The sequence below is a fragment of the Podarcis raffonei genome, chromosome 15 (assembly GCF_027172205.1).
Source record: "Podarcis raffonei isolate rPodRaf1 chromosome 15, rPodRaf1.pri, whole genome shotgun sequence".
Classification (NCBI taxonomy): domain Eukaryota; kingdom Metazoa; phylum Chordata; class Lepidosauria; order Squamata; family Lacertidae; genus Podarcis; species Podarcis raffonei.
The window spans coordinates 22,993,126-23,016,871 of NC_070616.1; the positions used below are offsets into that span (position 1 = coordinate 22,993,126).

Sequence of the window (23,746 nt, forward strand, 5' to 3'; positions counted from 1 at the left end):
AGCACATAACACCAATTCTGACCCAACTACACTGACTACCAATTAGTTTCTGGGCCCAATTCAAAGGGCTAGTTTTGATCTAGAAAGCCTTATGCAGCTCAGGACCTCTGTGTCAGGAGCTCATCCTACTCTCGAGTAGGACCCTCACAGAGACACATGCCTGACTGGCATGTTCCCTCCCTTCTGGTCGATCGTTTGGGAGCTTCAAAAGCTTGCTTCTGCCCAAACATCACAGCGACCGATGCCAACAGACACCAACAAACTTAGGGATCCACAGAGTCTTTGCAGCTTTGCGTAACAGACCTCAGCAACTCAGCATTTTGTCTACTCTACTTTATTTACATATAAACACACACGGAGCACTGCAACAAGGCTCCCTCTCTCTCTAGCATCAGACAGCAAAGAGAAAGAACAAAGGACAATAGTCCCACTTCACGGAACACAGTAACACAAACATCCTGTCTCCGTCACTTCCCACTCTGTGAAGTCAAAACATATCCTGTCATGTGATAGACAACAATCCCATGACTGCAATCATGGAGCAGGAATTCTAACACCCAGGACCTCAAGGACCACCTCTTCCCATATGAACTGACCCAGACCTTGTGACCATCTTCTGTGGCCTTTGCATGCCCCCTCCTTGGGAGGTCCAGATGGTGCCAACATGAGAATGGGCCTTTTCAGTGGTGTCTCCCCACTTGTGGAATGCTCTCCCTAGGGGGGCTCACCGGGCACCATTATTACATGGCATTGGGCACCCGGCAAGAAACCTTTCATTTTGTTCAGGCTCTTGATTATCTGTGGCCTCCTTGCGTGGGCGGGATTTTTTAATCCTGCCTTTTAAAAATAGGGTTGTCTTTTAGGTTGTTCCTTGTTTTTCTGAAATGCTGGTTTCAGAGTATGTGTTTGCTTGCTTATATATTGCAAATCATTTTAAGTTACTTTGGTAAAAAGGCAACCAATAAATTTAAGAAATAATGATGGTTATGAGGCAGAGGGCGGGACACAGAACAAAGCAAATGCACTGCACTGGGCCAGACACTCTGCCCACCTAGACCAACAATGTCTACTCTGACTGGCAGCAGCTCTCCAGGGTCTCAGGCAGAGAGAAAGCCCATCAATTACTACTTAAATCTTTTCAATGTATAATTGGCTAAAAGAAGCTGGGTTGAACCTGGGACCTTTGGATTGCAAAGCCAGTGCCTCATCACTGAGCTACAGTCCCACTCCCTCCTTTAACCATCGCATAATTCCACAAATGAATGATATATTTGGATGCTCTTTGAACAGGACTAAAATCAGCACCTCTGCTCCATCATTTGCCATTCTCATCTCAGATAGTTGCTCCCTGGCATACAGAGCAACCTTGAGGATTGATCTGGTATACAGATCAAGATGAGGAAAAGTAGCAAGAGGGCATTTTGGGATGATGGGAAGCTTGAAGAAGGGCTGACATATATTTGTGGGTGCTGTTGCCGAGTTTATTCCTGTGTCATATGGAACATAAAATAAAAGATAACTCCCTTGGCATTGCCTCAAAAGAAAATTAAGAGGGGCAAAGAGCTTACAAATGAATGTCACGTTTGTGCCGCACACCTTTCTTTCACACTCCGGTAACATAAATAAAAACAATGAATTTATTCCAGCATGATGGGTTTGACTTGGGTTTGTACGGGGGGAAATGGAAACATTTATAATGTCACAACCGGGCAAATTTGCCAAGACATGCATCAGCAAGGATTTTTATTTACATGAGGAAATGCCTCCCCTCAGCTGTCTCTTCTCATCAATTTGCTCCTTTCAGAATTCAAGCTGACTGCAGTAATATACTGAGGCTGGAGGAGAGCAGTAGCGCAAGTGAAGGCTGGTGTTGTGCAGGGATGGGAGCTGAGAGCTCAGTTCAGGTGTTTAGGGATGCTAGAGAGCAGAGAGGGGAACCAGATGCTGTCAGACTCCAACTCCCATCAGCCCCTGCCAGCAAGGACAATGGTAGTCAATGATGGGAATTGAAGTCCAGCATCTAGACAGTAGCAGCTAGCCATCTTCTTAATGGTGTGCATTATTCCTGGTCATCAGGAGGGGAAGAGACTAGTTTGGTGGCAAATTCAGCCACAGGAGATTTCCTGTTGCACTCAGGAACCTGCTTGCAGTTTTCCCACAGTCATCTGCTTGGCCACTGTGAGAACAGGGGGCTGGACTAGGCAGGGCAGGGCTACTGGCTTGATCCAGTAGGTTTTTCTTATGTTCTTATAATGTGATATGAACAGCCCCTTAAAACCACAACACTGTCATTGTGTATCCTTTTCTTCCTCAGCATGTTGCCTGCGGGGAGGCTGGTAAGCCAAGGATGGGTGCTCACAGTTGTAAATAGCGAGAGTTTTGCAGACTTCTTTTTCCCTTTGTCAACACCCCACACAACTTCCACTCATTATATGCTAGGCTCCCTGAGAAAGAGACTGCCCTTTGCAAAGCATGTGTGGGTGAGTTCTCCAAAGCAATTAAGCAATTTATGAACACAAAATCCCACAGAGTTTCAAGGGGACGCTGCGTCGCATAAGTGATTGCCGAAGAATAGTTTACGTGCCGGCAAGAATTAAGTCTGTCTCCGTAGTTTTGCTAACTGACAGGCAGAGCAGGTGCCAGGCCGGGTGGGTGGGTGGATGGAGGGAGGGAGACACAGGCCACATTCAGACCATACATTTAGAGCACTATGGTACCACTTTAAACAGGCATGGTTTCCCCCAAAGAATGATGTGAGCTGCAGTTTGTTAAGGCTGCTGGCAGTTATTAGGTAAAGGGACCCCTGACCATCAGGTCCAGTCGTGGCCGACTCTGGGGTTGCAGCACTCATCTCGCTTTATTGGCCGAGGGAGCCAGCATGCAGCTTCTGGGTCATGTGGCCAGCATGACTAAGCCACTTCTGGCGAACCAGAGCAGTGCATGGAAACGCTGTTTACCTTCCCGCCGGAGCAGTACCTATTTATCTACTTGCACTTTGATGTGCTTTTGAACTGCTAGGTTGGCAGGAGCAGGAACCGAGCAATGGGAGCTCACCCCATCACGGGGATTCGAACTGCCAACCTTCTGATCAGCAAGTCCTAGGCTCTGTGGTTTAACCCACAGCGCCACCCGTGTCCCGGCAGTTATTAGGACACCCCTATTTTCCTACCAGAGCTACGCTCCTCAGAGTTCCCTACAGAGGAAGGTGAATTGTTAAACCACACTCTGCCCTTCCCCCAGCTGGGACCCTCCCCAAAGTCAGAGCCCTCCTGAGGGCCTTCATCATGACCTCACAGCCCACTTGGCTCCTCCCCAGATTCAAAGTCCTCCAGCTTCCTGAGCTCCTACACTCCTCCTTCTCCTCCCCATTCAACCAATCCTGCCAAGACATCTCCACAGGACTCAAGACACCAGGGTTTCAGGCAGAGTTAGGTCTTTCCCATCACCTGCAACTTGAGATGTCAGTGAGTGTTTGAAGCTGGGACCTTCTCTACGCAAGGAATTCGCTCAGAAGTAGTCAGAGGCAGCAATGCTTCTGAATACCAATTGTTGTAAACTAGAGTGGAAGAGAATGCTCTTCTGCTCAGGTTCTGTTTGCAGGCTCCCACGGGCATCTGGTTGGCCACCTTGAGAACAGGATACTGGACTAGATGAGCCATTGGCCTCATCCAGCAGGCTCTCCTGAATTACTCTATCATATTCCTCAGGGCTGTAAGCCAACTAAGTTCTAAGTTCTAAGAGTAGACCCAGTGAAATTAATGAACCTAAGGGGGTCAGGCACATTAACTTCAGTGGGCCTACTCTGAGTAGGACTAGTATTGTCTGCAAAGCATGTTATTCTGCAGATCCACACCTCTCAGGACTGTATGGTACATTCCAGCATTTTCATACTCAGACATAGGAATGCTACAAAGGGCAGAGGCTTTCTGCTCCCAAAGTAGGCAACTGTGAAAAGAATGTTCCCATGAGATTAGCATGGCAAAAGCAGCAACCTATCTATGCAGGGCAGACAAATTATTAAGCTTCTGAATACTTCTGCATGGGGGACATGTGCCACTTAGCCAACTTGCCCATGTAACAATAACTATTCAGTAATTCACATAATCATAGAATGGTAGAGATGGAAGGCAACCCAGGGGTCATCTAGTCCAACCCCCTGCAGTGCAGGAATCTTTTGCCCAGCGTGAGGCTCAAACCCATGACCCTGAGATCTCCTGTTCTACCGACCAAGCCATCCCTGCTTGCTTGTTCTATTCTAAACAGGGAATCCAATTGCAAAGGGAACAATGCTTAGTTGAGCCTATTCCACCTGCGATTTGTAACACCAATCCAGAAATTGTGAAAAGAAGTTGGTGACACTGGGGGGGACGGGACGGCACCACACACACACACTTTTGCTTTTTGTATGTGAGGAGGAAGTATCCTGCATATGAGGCGTAAATATTCAGGATGACGGAAATATCCACAGAAATAAACAAAACCATGTTGCACATCATTAAAGCAGATGGTTTTCTCGCCATAAATTCCACAAGAACATTTATCCACAGGTGGTGGCTGGATCCAGTAGAGAAAGGAGGACATGGGACATGGGAGAGGTCTTGAGGTGAACCAACAAGGAGAGCAATAGCTGGCCTTGTAACATTTCTAAGACAAAGAGGTAGTTCCCAGAGGGGTGTTCCATTTTGACGCACAAATATCCACAAAGGCATGAAATTGGGCCACAGCAGGGACTCGCAGCCTCCAAAGCCTCGGCCCACCTTTATATCATCTGCAGGGACCATTTTTGAGCCTTTAACTGTTCCTAGAGAGCTCTGCAGCCTTCTCTGTACCGTCAGCTAATCACACCCTAATGTGTCTTATTGACCTACTTCTCCCTCAGTTCGTCTGTTCGCCACTCTTCTCCATTTCCCCCTCCGGCTAGCAGTAATTAGCTCTCATCCCTCTGGAGCAAGCAGATCCTTGATCCTGCCATGCCCAAAATAGGTGTGATCAGTAGCCAAGAGGTGCTCTAATTACTGCTAGCCAGAGGAGGAGAGCTTGTTTGCATGGCCTCCAGGGAAGGCTGTTTTCCTAAATGGTAGTCATGTTTCTAAATGGAAAGGTTTTCAGGGAAGGGGAGAGGGAGAGAGACAGTCTCATTTTCGTGCCAGAGACACCCCCTCCCCCCAAAAAAAACCATGGCCTCAGCATTCTCTAAAGACAAAATAGGTTTTAGTACTGAAACAGCCAAAAGTTCAACAAATCAAGTCTATCTCTAAGCATAAGAAAAAGGCTGCTGTGTAAAGACATGGGAAATGAACTGGCAAAACACAAGGTGTGGCTTTAAAGGTAAAGGTAAAGGTACCCCTGCCCGTACGGGCCAGTCTTGCCAGACTCTAGGGTTGTGCGCTCATCTCACTCTATAGGCCGGGAGCCAGCGCTGTCCGCAGACACTTCCGGGTCACGTGGCCAGCGTGACAAGCTGCATCTGGCGAGCCAGCGCAGCACACGGAACGCCGTTTACCTTCCCGCTGGTAAGCGGTCCCTATTTATCTACTTGCACCTGAAGGTGCTTTCGAACTGCTAGGTTGGCAGGCGTAGGTGTGGCTTTAAACTAAAGTAATGTTATTAAACACAACTTGCAAACCCCTGACCATTAGGTCCAGTCGCAGATGACTCTGGGGTTGTGGTGCTCATCTCACTCTATAGGCCAAGGGAGCCGGCGTTTGTCCTAGCTTCTGGGTAATGTGGCCAGCATGACTAAGCTGCTTCTGGCGAACCAGAGCAGCAAATGGAAACACCATTTACCTTCCTGCCAGAGCGGTACCTATTTATCTACTTGCACTTTTTGGTGTGCTTTTGAACTGCTAGGTGGGCAGGAGCTGGGACTGAGCAACAGGAGCTCACCCTGTTGTGGGGATTCGAACTGCCGACCTTCTGATTGGCAAGTCCTAGGCTCTGTGGTTTAGACCACAGTGGTTTTATTTGTCTTTTTAAAATAATATTTATTAGTTTCCATTTCAACACAAAAACAGCAACGTATTCTTATCATTACATATATTCTGACCCTTTTGGGTCGACTACTTCCCCCCTTCCCCCTAGTTAGCTTTCAAATTTCCTTACCTATCTTAGCATTTCCCATTCCTCTTATTTACCTTATTTTACCTGTAATTAATTCAAAATACTATATAATTGTAAACAAGTAACTATCTCTATCTGCAAAGAACTTTAAGTCAGTCCTGTTAGCGTTGTCAAATTTTTACAATGTTCTTTCAAATAAGATATAAATTTACTCCAGTGTCTTTCGAACAGTTGGTCTCGCTGGTTTCGGATCTTCCCGGACAGTCTTGCCAGTTCTGCATATTCCATCATCTTGGTCTGCCATTCTCTAGTGTTGGTATTTCTTGTTGTTTCCATTTCCACCACAAAAGTGGTTTATTTGTCAATACATTTTGTGAAAATGTTAAGAATCCCTTTATACACACCCAGCTGTTTCACAACCAAGCTACAGTTCTCAGGTTTTATCTTAGTTTTTTGCCTGGGAAACATGGTAATTACACTGGTTTGAAACTGGTTCATAGTAGTGCATTTTCACACAAAACACGTTTCATTTGCCAAGAAAGATGGACTCTGACTGACTATAGTAATGCAAATGAGGCCATTTTTGAAACAGAACATAAGCACTGCAGGTGTGAAAGCTCAGAGGGGTGGCGGAAAGAGGCAAGCCTCAAAGTGCTACTGGAAAATACTGGAACTTTAATAAAATAGTAAACTACCCAACTCATTCTAGCAGAAGCCTAGGAACCTTCCTTGGGCTAATTCAACAAATACAATTCTTATGTCCCTGAAGAAATTCTCCAGCAAAATGGTCAAGACTATTTATTAAAGTTCTCTACATTTTCCAGTTCCATTTTGTGGCTTGCCTCTTCCTCCTTTTGTATTGGTGTTTCCTTTTCTTCTTCTTCCATGAAACCGTAAGACAGGAAACATCTAAAATTCCAGTCTCATTGGATTTGATCTTGCAGTGGGTTCAGAATTCTGCTAGTCCTTATTAACAGGTACTATAAAAAATAGATGTTGCCTGCCTACATCAGGAGAGGGAAGATTAGCTTCTTATCAGCTGCAAAGAGTTAATATAACAACTTGTAGCATCCAGTGACAGTTGATGGGGAGGTTGTTTCTTTTCCTGTCCACGAAGTGAGGTGCCAATACAATGAAAGAGAGCTGCTGTCCTTCTTTTCTAATCCACTTAAGCAGTGAATAAATGTCATAAAAGTGGACAGTCCCCTTCCCCTAACCTCTCTGAATAAAAAACACAAGTCTGCATCCCCTCCTACACAAAGTACCAAGACATCATTAGCAGTTTGGTGGCACCACCAAACAGCATCAAAGGCAATTTTAAAGAACAGAGAAGAAATATACATACATTTTTACCTGCAACATTAAGAATGAAGCACACCACCTCAAAGTTATCGGAATTAACTGTGCCTTCCCTCAGCGCTGAACCCAAATGACCTCGACTGCAAATTTAGATACAAAAGACTCCCCATAAGATGGTATCATCTTGAGGGGAACCAAGTCGTGATGCCCTCTTGCTTTTGATTTATGCTTTGGAGACAAGAAGTTCCTGGAGCAAGCAAGGGAACCTTACAGCTTCTCTACATAGGAAGTCAAGAGCGCATTTCACTAGAAACTTACATCGGATGCAAACTGGCATAGAACCTTGCAGAACAAAAAAGCCAGTCCAATGCACTTCGATGCTACAGAGACCTGGTGAGAAGGGGTGGGATCAGTCCAAGCCATTCATGGTCAGATAGGAAGAACATATCAGTATTGGGTCTGCAGGGGAAGCCAAGGGCAGAGCAGCAGTAGAGAGGCAGAAAGAAGGGAGGCATTTTCTTTATGTGTCCCCTGAGCCTCATTTCCCTGATGCCTCTGCTCGAATCTCAACTTCCCTTATCCCATCCTTAGTGCTTCTTATACAATCAAAAGTCTATGGGAAAGTGCTCGTAATGGCATATATATATATGCCATTTCCCCATTCATTTTCATTGTATCATATTGCATTCACTTAATTTAAATATTATTGGCATTGCATTAACTCATTAGTTCATTCATCATCCCACTGAATTCAGTAGAAGGCCCAACTAGTCTTCCACTGCCTGTAACGTCTTTGTTTTTGATCCAAGTGGCAAGAAATTTGTAGACATTCTACACCCTTCCCCCTTCCCCTGGGAAATGATCTGCCACAGGTATGACAAAGGGTCCGTATCTATACGTAACTGAAAAGGGCGTTCAGCCACCCTCTGTCATCTAAAGTAAACACAGCTTTCCGCTCTTATCAATTTCACTGCTCTGTTTCCCTGCTCTGTTTCTCTTCCTCTCTCTTTCCACATATCTTGTAAACCGTAATGTACACCATGTCCTAGCTTGTTTCTGCAGTGCAAAACAATTCCTCCAATGCAAAACAGTTAAAAACAAATGAACATAGGAGCAAATAAATGCATCTTCATTCTTTCCTTGACATTCATTCACATTCACATTTGCTGATTCCGCCAGCAAAGAACAAATGAATGGGCTCATTCATTCATTTTCTAGATTAATTTCTAAAATAAGTGCGCACTAAGTCAAACTGATTTCTCCTTACACCAGACTTATGCCTCATTTATTTCATCTAGATTATATAAGCCTTCCAGAGGAGGTTGTGCATCCTTTGGGGGCCTTCGATTACTGATGCAGTCATCCAGGGAGGGGGGAAAACATGTTTCATCTTCCTAAACCAAAACCCTCTCTTATAATAAAGCTGGCAGTCCAGGATCTGCACTGATGAAGGACTCTGCCATAGCTGGGACCTTGCATACTAATCCCTAATGACCATGGTAACACCGTAGTGTGGATTCTTTCAAATTTAGAGGGATTTCCAGGGGAGAGATAATACTGGGGTTGGATCTAGTTTTGCACGTCACCCATTGGCCTTTCCTGTTATTCTGAACCGGGTCCTTGGTTTCTCCAGGGGCTGTAGTTAAATCCATAGTAGCTGCTTAATTTTCTTTACTCACCAATCCTCAGAGAGTGGGGACTGGGAGCAATCTCCATTAGCCACACCAAAAGGAGCACCAGAGGCGCCAAGATCCCGGGCATCTTCTATAAATCCTCATGGAGCCCTGCGGTGGTCTGGGCATGACATAACTCTGTAAAAGAGAGAGAAAGAGAAAAAGGTTGCTATGAAAACTCCTCCTGTCAATCACAAGAATGCCCTCTAGGCTGCAGTTCTACGCTAAGGTTGCCATACGTCTGGAATTTCCTGGACATAGTCTGTATTCAGCCCTCGCAAACCTCTGGGTGAAAATCAGATGGCAGCCCACGTCGGTAGTGTAGATTTTGGCTGGAAAACTCCCTGAGAAGCTTGACAACTTTTGTGTCCCGACTTTCACTTTTTGAAATATGACAACCCTATTCTACCCTGAATGCAGCTGATCCCACAGGCCAATAGGGACACATGAAGCCTTATAAAACCCTCAAATCCAAGGCAATACCTCAGTCTGAGCAATTTATATCTCACTGAGAAGCCAAGCTGTCTGCCTTGTCTCCAATGGAAATGGATCACCAGTATGCCTTTGAAGATGTCAACCACCTATGGACCTGTGGATTGTTCCTTTTTTGTCACAATCCCTTCTCAAACAAATATATACACAAACACAAACTGCTGCACCTAGCCATAAAGAGTATCTGAAGCCTGACACAAATTTAGAAATGAGGCATACTCTCATGATTTGCTAAAACGATTTTTTTCCACCCAAATCTTTTCAGAGTAGTGATGTTTTGGCTAGTGTAAAGGTATGGGATTCTGTTTTGTGCCATTTTTACATTGTTCTATTATGTACTGCATGCTTTTTTTTCTTTTGTACAGCGCTCTGCAATTTTTATATATCCTAGACATGTGAAGTATCCTAGAGTGACCTTGTAAAGTAAGAAACGGAGACCCTCATAGACATTTAGATGTTGTTGGACTCCCAACTCCCAACATCCCTCTGGATGGGGCAACATCTGGAGGGCCACAGGCTTTCCAACCTCTGCTTTAAACCTTCCTACCTCTCCAAACACCCCCAAATCTGAAATGGTGCCCTTGAATTCAAGCCATTGTTCAAGCTACCGGAATTTGCAAGGGATTGTAAACCGCCCTGTCATCTTCAGATGAAGTATGGCATAAAAATTTAATAAATAATATTCATCAGATATTAAGCCAGCACCAGAGGAGACAGCTTTTGACCAAAGCATAGGCCACTCCAGCCCACGATTGATGGGCAGGTGGAAGGAGGTGCTAATTATATCTCACATTGTGCTGGCAATTGTTGGGCTGGGCTGGAGCACAGGGTGGCACTTATGTAATTATTAAGAGCTATTTTCTTCCATTTCAGAGATGCAGCTGCAAAACTGAATAAAAGATCACAGAAAGAACTGTGGGAGGGAGAATTTGAAGAAGGGTGGTTCAGAGGAAGAGCCATGAAAAATAAAACTTGTCATATCCAGCAAATGGCAGCACAGCGAGGATGAATTATTTTCCCCATATTGGCCCTCTGGGGCATCGTATAGAATTTATCGGTCCTTCTCCACTCTTTTAAGTCATATAAACAAATTAAGAGTAATTCACACGTTCTGCATATGCAAGAGTGTGGCAAAACAAAATAGACATCAAGCTCATGTTATTTTATTCGCATTTCTATCGCCTGGGCTTCTTTTTTTAGAAAAAAATGGGGGGAGTGGAGATCGCTGTATGTTTTGAGTTTTTAAAAGCTCTAAGTTTAACTAGGGTTGGACAAACCTTCCTGAGTGTATTTTTAAAGGGTTTTATTCTTGCAAAATTTACTGGCTTCTTTTGAGATCCTGCTGATGTTTAGACTGAATGACACATCTACAAATTCATCACAAAATCCATTTAAGGCTAGGGGCTATCCATCCCCCCTCAACCCAAGACCTTTTAAGGTTGCAATGTTAACATTGTTGTCCAAAACACAACTACGCCTCCAAATTCACTCTTCTCTGAATTTTGCAATGTAGTTCTCCAACTGAAAAAATACGCACCAAAAAAAAAAAAAGCACATATTGGGGGAAAACATGCACAGAAATGCTTATATGCATGAAAATAATGTACAACATGCATTCTGTTGTGGGAGAATGCTTGCAAAAATGTGTATACGAGGCAAAACTGGTTACAGACCTCTGTATATTAGGTGTAGAAATGGGGAGAACTGAACTGAATGTTGGAAAAATGAGAAATGGAAAGAAACCAGAATAGACAGATCTGTCCTTCAGTGTGATGCTGAACTGGCAAACACTTAGAAATATGGGAATGGGAAGGAGCATAGTAGACTGAGTACAGAGGGAAAGGAAATGCAAAGGGAACAGACAGTGGCAATTACCTGAAAAAAAATCGTTATAGTGGCCAATTTACAAGGCAGCATTAGTGAGACCATGTTACTGTAGTAATATAACCAAGCAGAAAATCAGAACCTTGCTGAGAATTTAGCTTTAATAAGGTAAGTATGGAGACATGTTGCAAGTTCTGCCAGAAGACATGATAGGCAGGTTCTGTTCTATCATTAGTAGCTAGAAGATGGGATCTTTGACAATGTCAACTCTTTTCATCCTTCCTGTGGAAAAGGAGGATTCCAAATGCAGCAAATTAGGGTGCCGATTGCCACACATTCTGACTGCTCAGGGTGAAAGTGTCAGCAATAGGATGCTGACACACAGAACAACTTCTGTGAGTGAAGAGAAAGGTCCACGCGGCTGGGGTAAACATCACAGGAATGCAAGGAAGAAAAGTGGTTGTGGGCTGGTAGTAGTCTCAAGAAGTAAACAAACAGGGGAAAAGAGCCCAGGAGTGAACTGTGAGGTGGGTAGTACAGGGCTGCATAGCTTCAGAGAAGGGAATACAGCGGTACCTCGGGTTAAGTACTTAATTCGTTTTGGAGGTCCGTACTTAACCTGAAACTGTTCTTAACCTGAAGCACCACTTTAGCTAATGGGGCCTCCTGCTGCTGCCATGCCACCAGAGCACGATTTCTGTTCTCATCCTGAAGCAAAGTTTTTAACCTGAAGCACTATTTCTGGGTTAGCGAAGTCTGTAACCTGAAGCATATGTAACCTGAAGCGTATGTAACCTGAGGTACCACTGTAAAGGAGAAGTAAGAATCGAGGGGAAAGTATAAGTGGAGATGTTGGGATAGCTCTCAGAGAAGGCCTAGGGTAGGATGTACTATGTGCCTTTAGCCATGCGGCTAAAGAGGCTGTCATGCTGGAGTTGGAGCTTGAATTTCATATAATGATTTGCACTAACCAAACGACTGTTTGATCGCAGGCCTCCAGCGACAAAGAGATCCCGTAAATAAATACACCCTTTGGGCACGTTTCACAATGAGCTTGATAAATGGGAGGAGAAGTGCATGCTGGTCAGAAAATCAGGAGCAGGAGACTGAATTAAGGTTGTAAAGGTACAAAATGGATGGTTTGGAAGAGGCGGACAAAAGAGAGTCTGCAAACAGGCACCAGGAGTTGCCTGACAGCCAGAAAAACCCCTCAGATGCCGACTTTAGCTGCGAGAGCCCAAGAACAGCTGTGCTCTCCTGGGGCAGCAGTGATGATAAATGAGGCAGAAGGAGGAGAGAGAAATCCAAGAGGACCCTGGAAAGTGTCGGTAATTGCAGCTGAGCAGCCAGTCAGTGTATAGCCGAGGAAATGCAGAAGAAGGAAAGATTTCCATTTGAGCAGTTGATTAGTGTCTTATCTACTCAGGGCTGAACCTGTACCTGCCAAATCACCTTTGGCTTAATGGCAGTCATTTAGCTCCACCAGCCAAAATAGAAAAATATGCAAAGGCTTAATTTTTTTAAGTGTGTGCACCTTACACATGCACGGAAATTGTGTTCTCAGACCAGGAAGTCATTTTCTCAGATCTTGGAAGTCTGACTTATCATTATCATTGCCCAATCTTCTCTCTCTCTCTCTCTCTCTCTCTCTCTCTCTCTCTCTCTCACACACACACACACACAGTCTCTCACACTCACAACATCAAACACTACTGAAGCCCACCATCACAAGACTTAAAAGCCTAGAGGGTGTTTGTTGTTTGCCTAAGAATACAAATGAAAAATGTCATAGCCCTACAATAAGCCCAATTGTTCAAAATATACCGGAGTATCTGCAGTCTGAGAAATATCAGGGTGTGCACTGCATGAGGCCTTATGCACAACCTTGTGAAGTAGGTTAGTTGCAGAAAGAATGACTTGTTTGGGATATCTAGAGGAATAAGATGGGATTAGACACTCTAACCACTACCGCCCAGGTTGAAATAGAGATTTGGAAGAAACATTTATGCCTCTTAGCTGCCCAGTTAGTGAAAGTAATTCTTTGATGGTCACTCAACAATTCAATTATCCTTCCCGCTCTTCCAAGGCAAGATATGCACTGCCTTTCAGTACACAAGGGACTGTACTGCTGCATTGTGCTCCAGCAGTAACTAAGTCCATATATGAACCATTGTAACAATGCATCTGATTCCCTAGATGAGAATCATGCAGACACATCTACCCCAAGAGATTCATGAAATACTCTCTCTTACCAGAGTTGTGAGCTGTTCTGAAGCTCTACATTTTTTTATTTTACCAAATCTTGTGAGATTTCTTTGGCAGACATGAAATCAAAGCGTAAGAATTTATTCTCACTTTCCTGCTCTAAACATCCAGGCCTGAGGATTTATTGCAAAGTTGTAAAGCTCCTTACAGGAGTTGGTTCAATAAAAGAGACACAATTTCATCTGTTCAATGCGGCCAATCCCCGATGTTAGCTGAATTTCCTCTCCCACCCCCATGCCCCAGCATTACAGTGTAATTAAGGGGTGGGTAAATTGTTAAGCACAGAGAGTGAAATGTGTGTTGGGAGGGGCTACTCTGCTAATTTGCATGTTTTAATTACATGTAATTAACTTAATATGCATATAATTTTCAGGACTGTGGTGGGTGCCAAGCCACAGCTGGTTATTGCTTTATGCTTACTCTTAAACTGTGAAACCCAGTGATAAAAAAACCCTTTTTATTCTTTGTAGAGGAAAGCAAGGCTTTCAAAAATAATGAGCCTTCAAAAATGTAATCGTTGTGGATTTTGACTTATCTACTTATCTCTACCAAACTGTTGCTTCATCATCTAAGTTGGATGGTGCCTGGGGAAAGGGCTTTCTTGGCTGAGGGTGGTACATACTTGTGGAATTCACTCTCTAGGGAGGCTTTCTAAATTGTTTTGTTCCAGACAAAGACCTTCTTTATTATTCTGCCAGGTTTTTAAAGATTAAAACTGTTTTATCTCATCATAACTACGGGGACAATCTGTGCCTGTTTGGAAGCCCAAAACCTTTCACCCCAAGTGTACAGCAACACAAGGAAGCTTGTGAACCAGCCTATTCCATTTCCATTTTGGCAGGTGGAAGATTCTGAGATCGCCAGGGCTCCTACAATAAGGCTTTGGGAGACAGAGACGCAAGACAGCATCAGAGGAGGGAGGGAAGGAAAGAGGGACAGGGGCCAGTGTGGCCTGTGACACCCGTGACCATCATTCAAGGCACCCCAGGGTGCCACGGCACACTGGTTGAAAATCACCGCTCTAGGGAGATGGTGGAGCAGCAGGGGCTGTCACAAAGCGGCTCAGTTGGGCCTTCCAATTGCTTGTGCAACATCTCATCCTGCCCTGTTCTCAGCAGATTCTTAGCTGGACAGCTCCTCCCTTGCCTCAACCACCTTAGTGTATGCGCTATACCTTTAAAGGACATTTGAAGCACATTTGTTCCCTCAGATAATTCTGGGCACTGTAGTTGGTTACTGATTGCTGGGAATTTTGAGGGCTTGGAAAGAATGCAATTCAAATGTGCTTTAAAGGTGCAGCATGTACACAGCCTTAGATTCTCTCATATGGCCTCTATATCCTCACCTTCCACTTCTGTGCATCTTCTGCTGTGATGCCTCTTCCCTATGCTTAAAAAAATAAATAAAACCTCTGGAATTCTCCAGTGAGTTTTGTTTTTTGAAAGGAACACAGACAAGAAAACTACCGCTTTTTGATCAACCTGGCATAGTTTTATGACATAAGCAACATTAATAGAACATGGTTAGAGGCCTCCGAGGACGCATGACAACTTGTGGAGAGATACCTTTGTTTAAAGCTGAAATGATTTAAAAGTTAAATGTAATTAAACAGACATTTTGTGCTGCTGCTTGCTGGGTGTGGGTGGGATTTCTGAATGTTGATTGTTGCTCCTTGTATAAATAAGTGAAAGCAATGAAATATATGGGGTGGGGGAGTACTGATGAAGCCACAAAAATGGAAGTGGGGTTGAGAATTATTTAGTTAATTGCATTCATATCCTGCATTTTCTCCAGGGAGGTAAAGGTGGTATGTGAGGTTCTGCCCCCTCCTCATTTAATTGAATAATTAGCTGGTTCTAATTGCAAAACATTGGGTTCTTAGGTTACTGGATCTAGATTACAGGAGTGTGAACACACAGACTCCTATGACAGGGCACAGTGGGCTCAGAAACTTTAAGTTCACAGAAAGTTGGTTACTGCCAAGTGCTTGCAAAGCTGAATCAAGTTATGGAACAACATATCATTTGACGGCTTTGAGCAGTTATTTCAGAACTTTCCGCGTTATTGACAAAACAGCAGGATCGAGTCAGAATTTACTGGCACTGGCATGATGGCAAGAGACACACAGAGCTAGCTATTACAGTGCATGCACACACATACACACAAAATCGATTTCTAACACCCTCTCAGGAGAGCAATTTTACAAACCCTGATACCCACTGACAGTCATGCATTAACTCTCTCTAATGTCCTTAGGGGCCTCTGTGCACCTTCTCAGAGACATCCAGTCACTGAGTTGTATCCACTGCTCATCCTCCTCGGAGCAGACCTATTGACATTAATAGACAGGGCTAACTTAGGTCTATTAATTTCAATAGGGACCACTCTAAGTTATTTGGAGATAATCCACTGAAAACAGAGGCAAAGCTCCGCTATTCATGGATTTGCTGGTTGCATGAAATACCGGGGGAGTAAAGGAGGCTTGATCCCCTTTGCCTTTTGATGTGGTTCCTTTATCTACTATTTAAAAATCAGGCTACGGGGAGGATCACAATTTAGCTAAAATGAGATTAAGTCACCAATCAGGGTGTGTGCATTTAATTACACATTAAATGGATGTTGCATCCTGCCTTTCCTTAAAAAAAAAATCAAAGACAATGAAATTCCGTTTAACACTGAGTGGAAGCTGAGACAAAACCCCATCCAAATAAAAGCTTTTTCCACAAAACAGTAGAAGGAAAATCACTTTAGTCAATTGAAAATCAGGTGGGGTAATAGGGGCTCCCCTACCTCTTTCCCCCATAACTCAGACATTGATCTGCTGTTCTGTGGTTTCCACTGTTGCACATTTTAAGTGGGCAAGCTGCTCTCCTGTCCTTATTTATCCTATATCTCTATGACGGACAAGCAGAATATAAAATCAATTTTTATCTACATGTAAAAATCTCTTCCATACTTCACTTTGAATATTATTGTCATTATTAATCACATGTATTGCAGCTTTAAGGCACTATTTATTTATATATAAAGCTTCTTCTTAACTTCTGTGTACAATATCCAAAGTGGCGTACCATAAAACCAAGAATTAAAATGACTTAGGGCATCATTCAGCAGCAGCAGCAGTAAAACTCCCATTTAAAATCTTGCATGACTCACTCATGAAGATGTACTATCTTAAAAGCCTACTTCAGCTAGTTCAGTGTTGTCTACAGTGACTGACAGTGGCTCTCCAGGGTTTCCAATTGGTGGGGAGGTGTCTCTCCTAGCCCTACCGGGAGATGCCCAGGAATTGAATCTGAGACCTTCTGCTTGTAAGACAGGTGCTCTACCACTGAGCAAACAGCCCTTTCTCCTTGGAGCAGTGGGCGTTTTTTAATTGCCTGGATTCCAACTCCACCCAGTCCTCCTAAAATCCTTTCTTCACCTCCCGTCTGATTGACGTCACCAGTCTGTGACACCTTTTAAGTAATGTCAGCAGCTCCTTGTAGCAGGACCAAGTCCCCCAGAAAAGATGTCATGATTGCCACCACGTGTCAAATGTTTCTTTGGGGGGTAGGGTGGAATCAGAAGAGCTGATTGTCAGAAGAACAGTCCTGCCAAAGGAAGATAATGAATGCAGAGAGACAAGGGCCTCTGTCCCCAGCATGCCCAACAGAAGGAACTTGGAAAGAAGAATCCAATCCCATTGCATTGTCTGGACTCGCCAGTGTCCACCTCTTTAATATCTTCCTTTGCTAATGTCCCAGCCAGCCTTAATGGCATAACCTACATTTCCATATTGACTTAACAGACCCCTGCTCAGGAGGATATGAAGACAGCTTCTTCCAAAAAAATTGGTACATGTGTCTCTTCCCAGTTTAAGAAAAGCCTGAGTGGATGCAGTGGGAGAGGCAAATTATTGGAGAGCTGGTTCCTCGCTTGAGTATGACAGCATTACCCCTTCTTCCTGCCCATCAGTCCAGAGCAGCATGGCCAGAGGAAAGATCCTGCATATACCCCTCCATGTTGGGACATAAAAAAAAAAAAAAATCCCAAATGACTTTGGGGTCATCTATTTTGTATTTATTGTATTTATTAAATTTCTATTCTGCCCGTGATCCAAATACATCGAAGAGGGAATGGTGCTATAACAGAGCAGGGGTAGCTACCATAGTGGCCACAACACATTGCGGAATGATGTGAATACTGTACACGAGGATGCCTCTATCTTTACCATCCTAAATAACACAAATACTCCTGCCTTTTAATTCTAAATCAGTCAAATTCACAAGGGACATGCCTATTAGACTCAACACCTATTAGAAACAATAAATTGCATCCAATGTCGTACTAAGTAGCTGTCCCATCAATGCAAGGAGTTAGGCTTATGCAAGAAGATTCCTCCTACCCTCTCCTTCTCATGGCCATGCCCTGCACCCTCCCCAACCCCAAAGCAAAATTGGGGGAATGGGGGGGGGAGAGTGCCATTGCACAAGCATAAATCCTTGCAGAAACACGATGGCTATTTAGAGCTACATTGACATAAGCCAGTAGGAACAGGAAGAAGCTGCCTTAGACTGAGTCAGACCCATTGGTCCATCTAGTTCTGTATTGTCTGATTGGTAGTGATTGTCTGGGGTTTAATGCAATAGACATTCCCAGTCCTACCTGGAGAAGCTGGGGACTGAACCTGGAACCTTTTGCATGCAAAGCAGGTGCTCTACCACTGAGCTATGGCCCTTCCCCAATGGAGTACCTAGATGGAACCGCCATGTTCTAGCAATATAACACTGAATGCCAGAAGTTGGGGACAATTACAGTGGAGGTTCTCACCTTCATGCCCAGGGGGCATCTGGCTGACCACTGTTGGAGACCAAATGCAGTAATAGACGGACCTTTGGATTGATCCAGCAAGTCAGAACTTAACATTTCATAGAAAGGATTTCCAGCTCAGAGCATACGATTGCTGTGCAGTCTTGACCCCTAAGAAATTAGCAACTGCTTTACTTGGCTCAATCACAAAGAAGTGCAACATGGGCAGAAGAAACTTTCCATTAGCAGATTCCACCTGGCATCTTTAAAACAATTTTTAAATAAGGAACTAATCCCACTCTGGGCAGGATTGTCATTCTACCTACTGTGCCAGCTGGAAAAAAAAGAAGCAGTGGAGATATATGGGCAAAACCAGAGGCATTGACCCCAGAGAGAAAGGCCTCAATGCCTTCCAGTTAAGATGCCATTCCAGTGGTAAAAAAATGCTGGGAAATTTAGAAGGGGGACGGGCAGGGAAGGAGATGATGCTTAAGTGCTGGCAGGCCAAAGTAACACAAAAATGATGGAACATCAGCCTCCTGTAGGGGAACAGCAGGTTTATGATTAACCAGAACATGGAGCACAGGAGGAAAGCTACATTCACCTAACATAGCCTCCTCCTCCATGACGAGAAAACAGCCCCCTGACACTTTGCCTTATGTATGAACCAAAAGGCGAAAAGAAAGAAAGAAATCCTGGAACATCAGAGAGAGAATGCATTCCACTTAAAGCACTGGCCTTCAGCTGGAGAATGCTCTCCTGTTTTACTTGATTATGATTATTAGAAGCAAGTCAGGGAAATACAAACAAAAGAATACAATTCTAAAGCATCCTCCAATGGCTTGATTCATGTTCTGTTTCATAATCACCGCCATCCCATGCATTAACATATTTTAAGTAGGTCATTATATCTGCCAGCCAGCCAGCTTTTACTGGCATATCTGACATTTTAAAAATATAGTTTATGCTGGTGTTTTTTGTTTAGGCTGCTTACTGCCTTGCGATGTTTTGCATGAAAGTGTGACTTAGAAATGTTTAAATAAATATTGTTCCCATTTTGCTGGGCAGAGAAGGTGAGGCTGAGAACAGGAGTGGCTTTCTGAAAGATTGAAATCATGGTAGAAGGAAATTTGAAGCGACTTCCTGATTTGTAGATGATTTTTTTTCAGTCCACCAGGCTGTACACATCAGCTGTCATTTTAGATCTGGTGCAGATACCCACCTCACGCTTCTGCAGCTGAGGCTCAGATTAAGATAGGCCCTATCACTGGGCAGAGCGAAGCAGCCACCTCAGGCGCCTAACATCTGCTGTCATGAAAGGTCAGAAAATGGTTATTTTATGTATTACTATTGTGCTTTTACTTTCAGTGTGTGTGGGGGGGGGGGTGAGAAATAGCTGAGGGATTTTCAGACTCTGCTGCCAAAATAACATGATTGGCCTTAGGCACTACACACCTTGGCTTGTGGGGAGTGGGGAGGTGGGGCTTAATTTGCCGCTTTGCCTCGGGCAGGAAAAGAAACCCTCACAAGCCAGCTTTGCTCTGCATACTTTGAAGATCCTAGCACAAGAACACCAGTTTTGCCTAAATGAAAAAAGTTATTAATTCTTCTAGAACTTTTGTTTGATTGACGCTGTCTCCTCAGTCTACTACCCCACCCTACCTAGAAGGAACTCCAAGTAACAGACACACATGCACATACATGATAGGCACTCAGTGCTAACAATAGCCAGAAGGCTGAGGATGCTGGTCAGTGATCCAGTTTTGCTGGAGGAAGCCCTTGAGAAGGAAACATGCAAGTCCTCATTCCCTCAGTACTCTTATTTTGGTTCAGGGTTGGCAATTTGGTGGCCAGGCATCCTGTCTCTTGAGCCTGGACTGGCTCTAGCTGCTCATCCATAACTGAGAGTCCATGTTACAGGTAGGTAGCTGTGTTGGTCTGCCATAGTCGAAGCAAAATAAAAAAAAATCCTTCCAGTAGCACCATAGAGACCAACTAAGTTTGTTATTGGCATGAGCCTTCGTGTACATGCACACTTCTTCAGATACACCCTTGCTTTTTCCTGTAAGACCAATTGCAGTCATTAACAGTCGTCAACAGTCCATGGTCTTCTCAGCTGCAGTGATGTCATGCTACTCCTTTGACCTGCATCCCAATTAAGACAAAGATGGAGAAGAAGGTGCTTTCCCAGCCATCACCCGTAACTTCTTAAGACAGCTTTGAGAACTACCACATGGCTGCATGATCTGGCAGAGGCTTCTCTCATCATGGCAGCGTTAGCCGTTAAAAGGCTTTTTTCATGTGCTTAGCTATGGAAAATACAAAGGGACGGGAGAAGATATAAAATGAGGAGGCAACAGACTCTCCCTCACTTTGCACCATGAAATAATTTTGACGGCATGTTTAGACATTTTTAAAGCGAGATTTGCTTCCTCGGGGGGGAGAGGCTGCTTTGAGGAAGAAGAAGGAAAATACTGCTGCATATTTAACGTGATCCGCTTTGTTGTGCTACAGAACATTTTTCCCAATTTATGCTGTAGCTACTTTGTGAGATCTTGAGATATTTGTGCCGTAGTTGTTATTCATTTCAGCAGAAGCTAACGGCGGAAGATGCTGTTAAGGTGGGGAAATGGGGCATGCGCTAATGCTGATACTTCAGTCTATGTTCCTGAAAGCATCCCTGAACACCAGATACATCGTCTTATGCCTTGCTGGCTGCTCTTTGCAACAATAATATTCCTAGAAAATAGACCTCCCGCTCTCTCTTGCAGAATTATTTGGACTGTGCGACTATGCAAGCACTTTCCAATAGCCTTATTGCAGGGTGGGGCGGGGTCAAATCAAAACATTACCTTCATTCTATAAAGCCCTTAATCGTCTGGGACCTGCTAGGAATATAAGAAAATGGCCATATATAGCAGAGACAGAGCACTGGCCTAACCAGCTCAGTATCACCTACAATGACTGGTAGTAGAGTTTCATACAGGGGTCCTTCTCAACCTACTCAGATATACCAGAAATTGAATGTGGGGGTTTTGCATGCAGAACACGTGCTCTACCTCTTCTTCTGACTCATTTTCTTAGCAGGAACTCACAAGGGAAAGGAGGTGGGATAGCACCATGGACAGCACCATTGAGCCGAAGTAAACTCTTGTAAGTTTCTTCCTGTGGTCCACTTTGCCAAAGCTCCACACACACACCCTTGACCTAAAGACTGTGGCCCTGGCCTGCAGACAAGGTCTTCTTTGCCTTCTTGTGTCCTCCTGCCTGGCACGCTCCCTGTCTCATTGGAGAGGTGTGATGGCACAAGAAGCACTTGATTCCTCTCATGAGGCAGGCTCAAGTGATGGTATCCAGTGGAGTCCTGACTCAGGCCATTGGCCTCAGGTTTCATGAGCTTTGGGCTCTGTTGGGACTGAAAGCAGCATCAGGAATGCAGTCTGGTTCCCCAGTCAGTGATACAGCTGATTGCTCCTCTTCTGAGTTTGAGGCCAGGATGCTACTGAGCTACATAGCAGGTCATTTCACGAATGTCCACATTGATCTGCCTCAGAATCTCACTCTGATCGGACATCTGTTGTGCCTCTCCCTTCCGTTCTGACATTACAACTTTTGGCCTCCAAAGCCACAAATTTACCACCTGCTACAGTGTTGCTCTTTGGTGTGTTTGGATTTTTAGTGATGTTTTTATTACTGATGTTTTCAATGCTTTTATATCTTCGTCTGCTGCTCTGTTTGATTATTGTGGTTTAAAATTTTAATGTATTTTATACTTTTTGATTGTGAATTGCCTTGAACTTTTATAAAGAAAGGTGTAGTAGACATATTTTTAGCCTTCTGAGGCTTTCAACTCTGCCTGCTGCACTGTTGGGACATTCAGCAGATAAGTATGAGAGGGAATATTGCAGTACTCAGATTGTGGAATGGCATTCTGAAGGGGAAATGCCATGGTCCTCTTGGAGAAATGCACAGAAAATAATGTTGTTTCAGCTCCCATTCAGAGCAAAGGTCTCTGAATATGACTTTTGCTATGCTTTTACTATAGCTTCCCTTTTTGTTGCTTTGGTTACTGAGTACATGTTAATATAGAAAAACGGAGCATATAAAATCATATAAATAAATGCATAAATATCCATCCTCCAGCATTTAGTCTAAAAGTTCCCCATGAGAACTTTTCTGCAATAGCATTTGTATACCAAGTTTTGGAAAAAAGGGGAGATCTAGTGGCATTCTAAAATTCCATTTGAACATTCATTTTTTGAGATAGATTTCCAAGCCAGAGATTAGAATGAATCCCCGAGATAATGCATTCCAAGCACTCTGAACATTTGAAGTGTGCTATATAAAACTTAATTGTTGTTATTAAAAAATATATAGCATGCTCAGTCGTGCATATCTTCAATCTTTATTTTTTTCAGCTTCTTGTTGCAATCTTATCCCCACATTTTCCATGTTGTAGACCAGGACCTGGAAACTTTTGCATTAGAATAAAAACATACTGTGGTAGGATGCCGTGGACTCCTGGCAAGGACAGGGGAGACCTTTGACCATCTCAGCAACTGAGGCAACCCTTCCACCTGGCTTCTTCAGAGGGAGAGGAAAGTTGAATAACTCCTTCCATCAGCTTGGCAGGGACCAGCTGCCATTCTGCTCCTCCCTTCCTAGCCTCATGTAGAGAGGCCAAGTCACCTAAATTTATTTTCCTCTACCCAGCCTGACACTTTTCAGTTGTGTCTACTAATTTGTAAAGCTATCATTTTAAACAGTGAACCATCTTGAGTACTTTGGCAGAAAGACAGCATGCAAATGCAGCAAATGAGCACCCCAAGGGACAAAGAATGTTCCATTTATCAACATCTTCAAATATTGACGATTCCTCCCTAGAAACTCCCTCCACTCCTCTGACATACAGCCTTGGCCATCACACCAGTCCCAGAGGCAGCAGGAGACATTCCAGCCTCACTGAGAAAATGCCTCCGAAGCAAAACACTGGCCCTTTATCAGACGACTGCCCATCCCCATTTTTTGTTGAACATTAAGCTATTTTTCTTATTCTTGATGAAGAAGAGAAGAGTTTGGATTTGATATCCCGCTTTATCACTACCCGAAGGAGTCTCCAAGCGGCTAACATTCTCCTTTCCCTTCCTCCCCCACAACAAACACTCTGTGAGGTGAATGGGGCTGAGAGACTTCAGAGAAGTGTGACCAGCCCAAGGTCACCCAGCAGCTGCATGTGGAGGAGTGGAGACGTGAACCCGGTTCACCAGATTACGAGTCTATCGCTCTTAACCACTACACCACACTGGCTCTCCAGTGGACTATGCTATATAACAACACTGAAC

At 44.0% G+C, this 23,746-nt stretch overlaps 1 protein-coding gene across 1 annotated transcript in view; it reads right to left on the reverse strand.

The window, feature by feature from the left end:
* The window catches only part of GRIK4 (glutamate ionotropic receptor kainate type subunit 4), a 460,006-nt gene that overhangs the window by 284,912 nt on the left and 151,348 nt on the right, over positions 1-23,746 (reverse strand). Inside the window, exon 2 of the mRNA XM_053366447.1 lies at positions 9,039-9,170. Coding sequence (XP_053222422.1) covers positions 9,039-9,120 — 82 coding nt within the window. The 5' untranslated portion in view covers positions 9,121-9,170. The remainder of the gene's footprint in view (positions 1-9,038; positions 9,171-23,746) is intronic.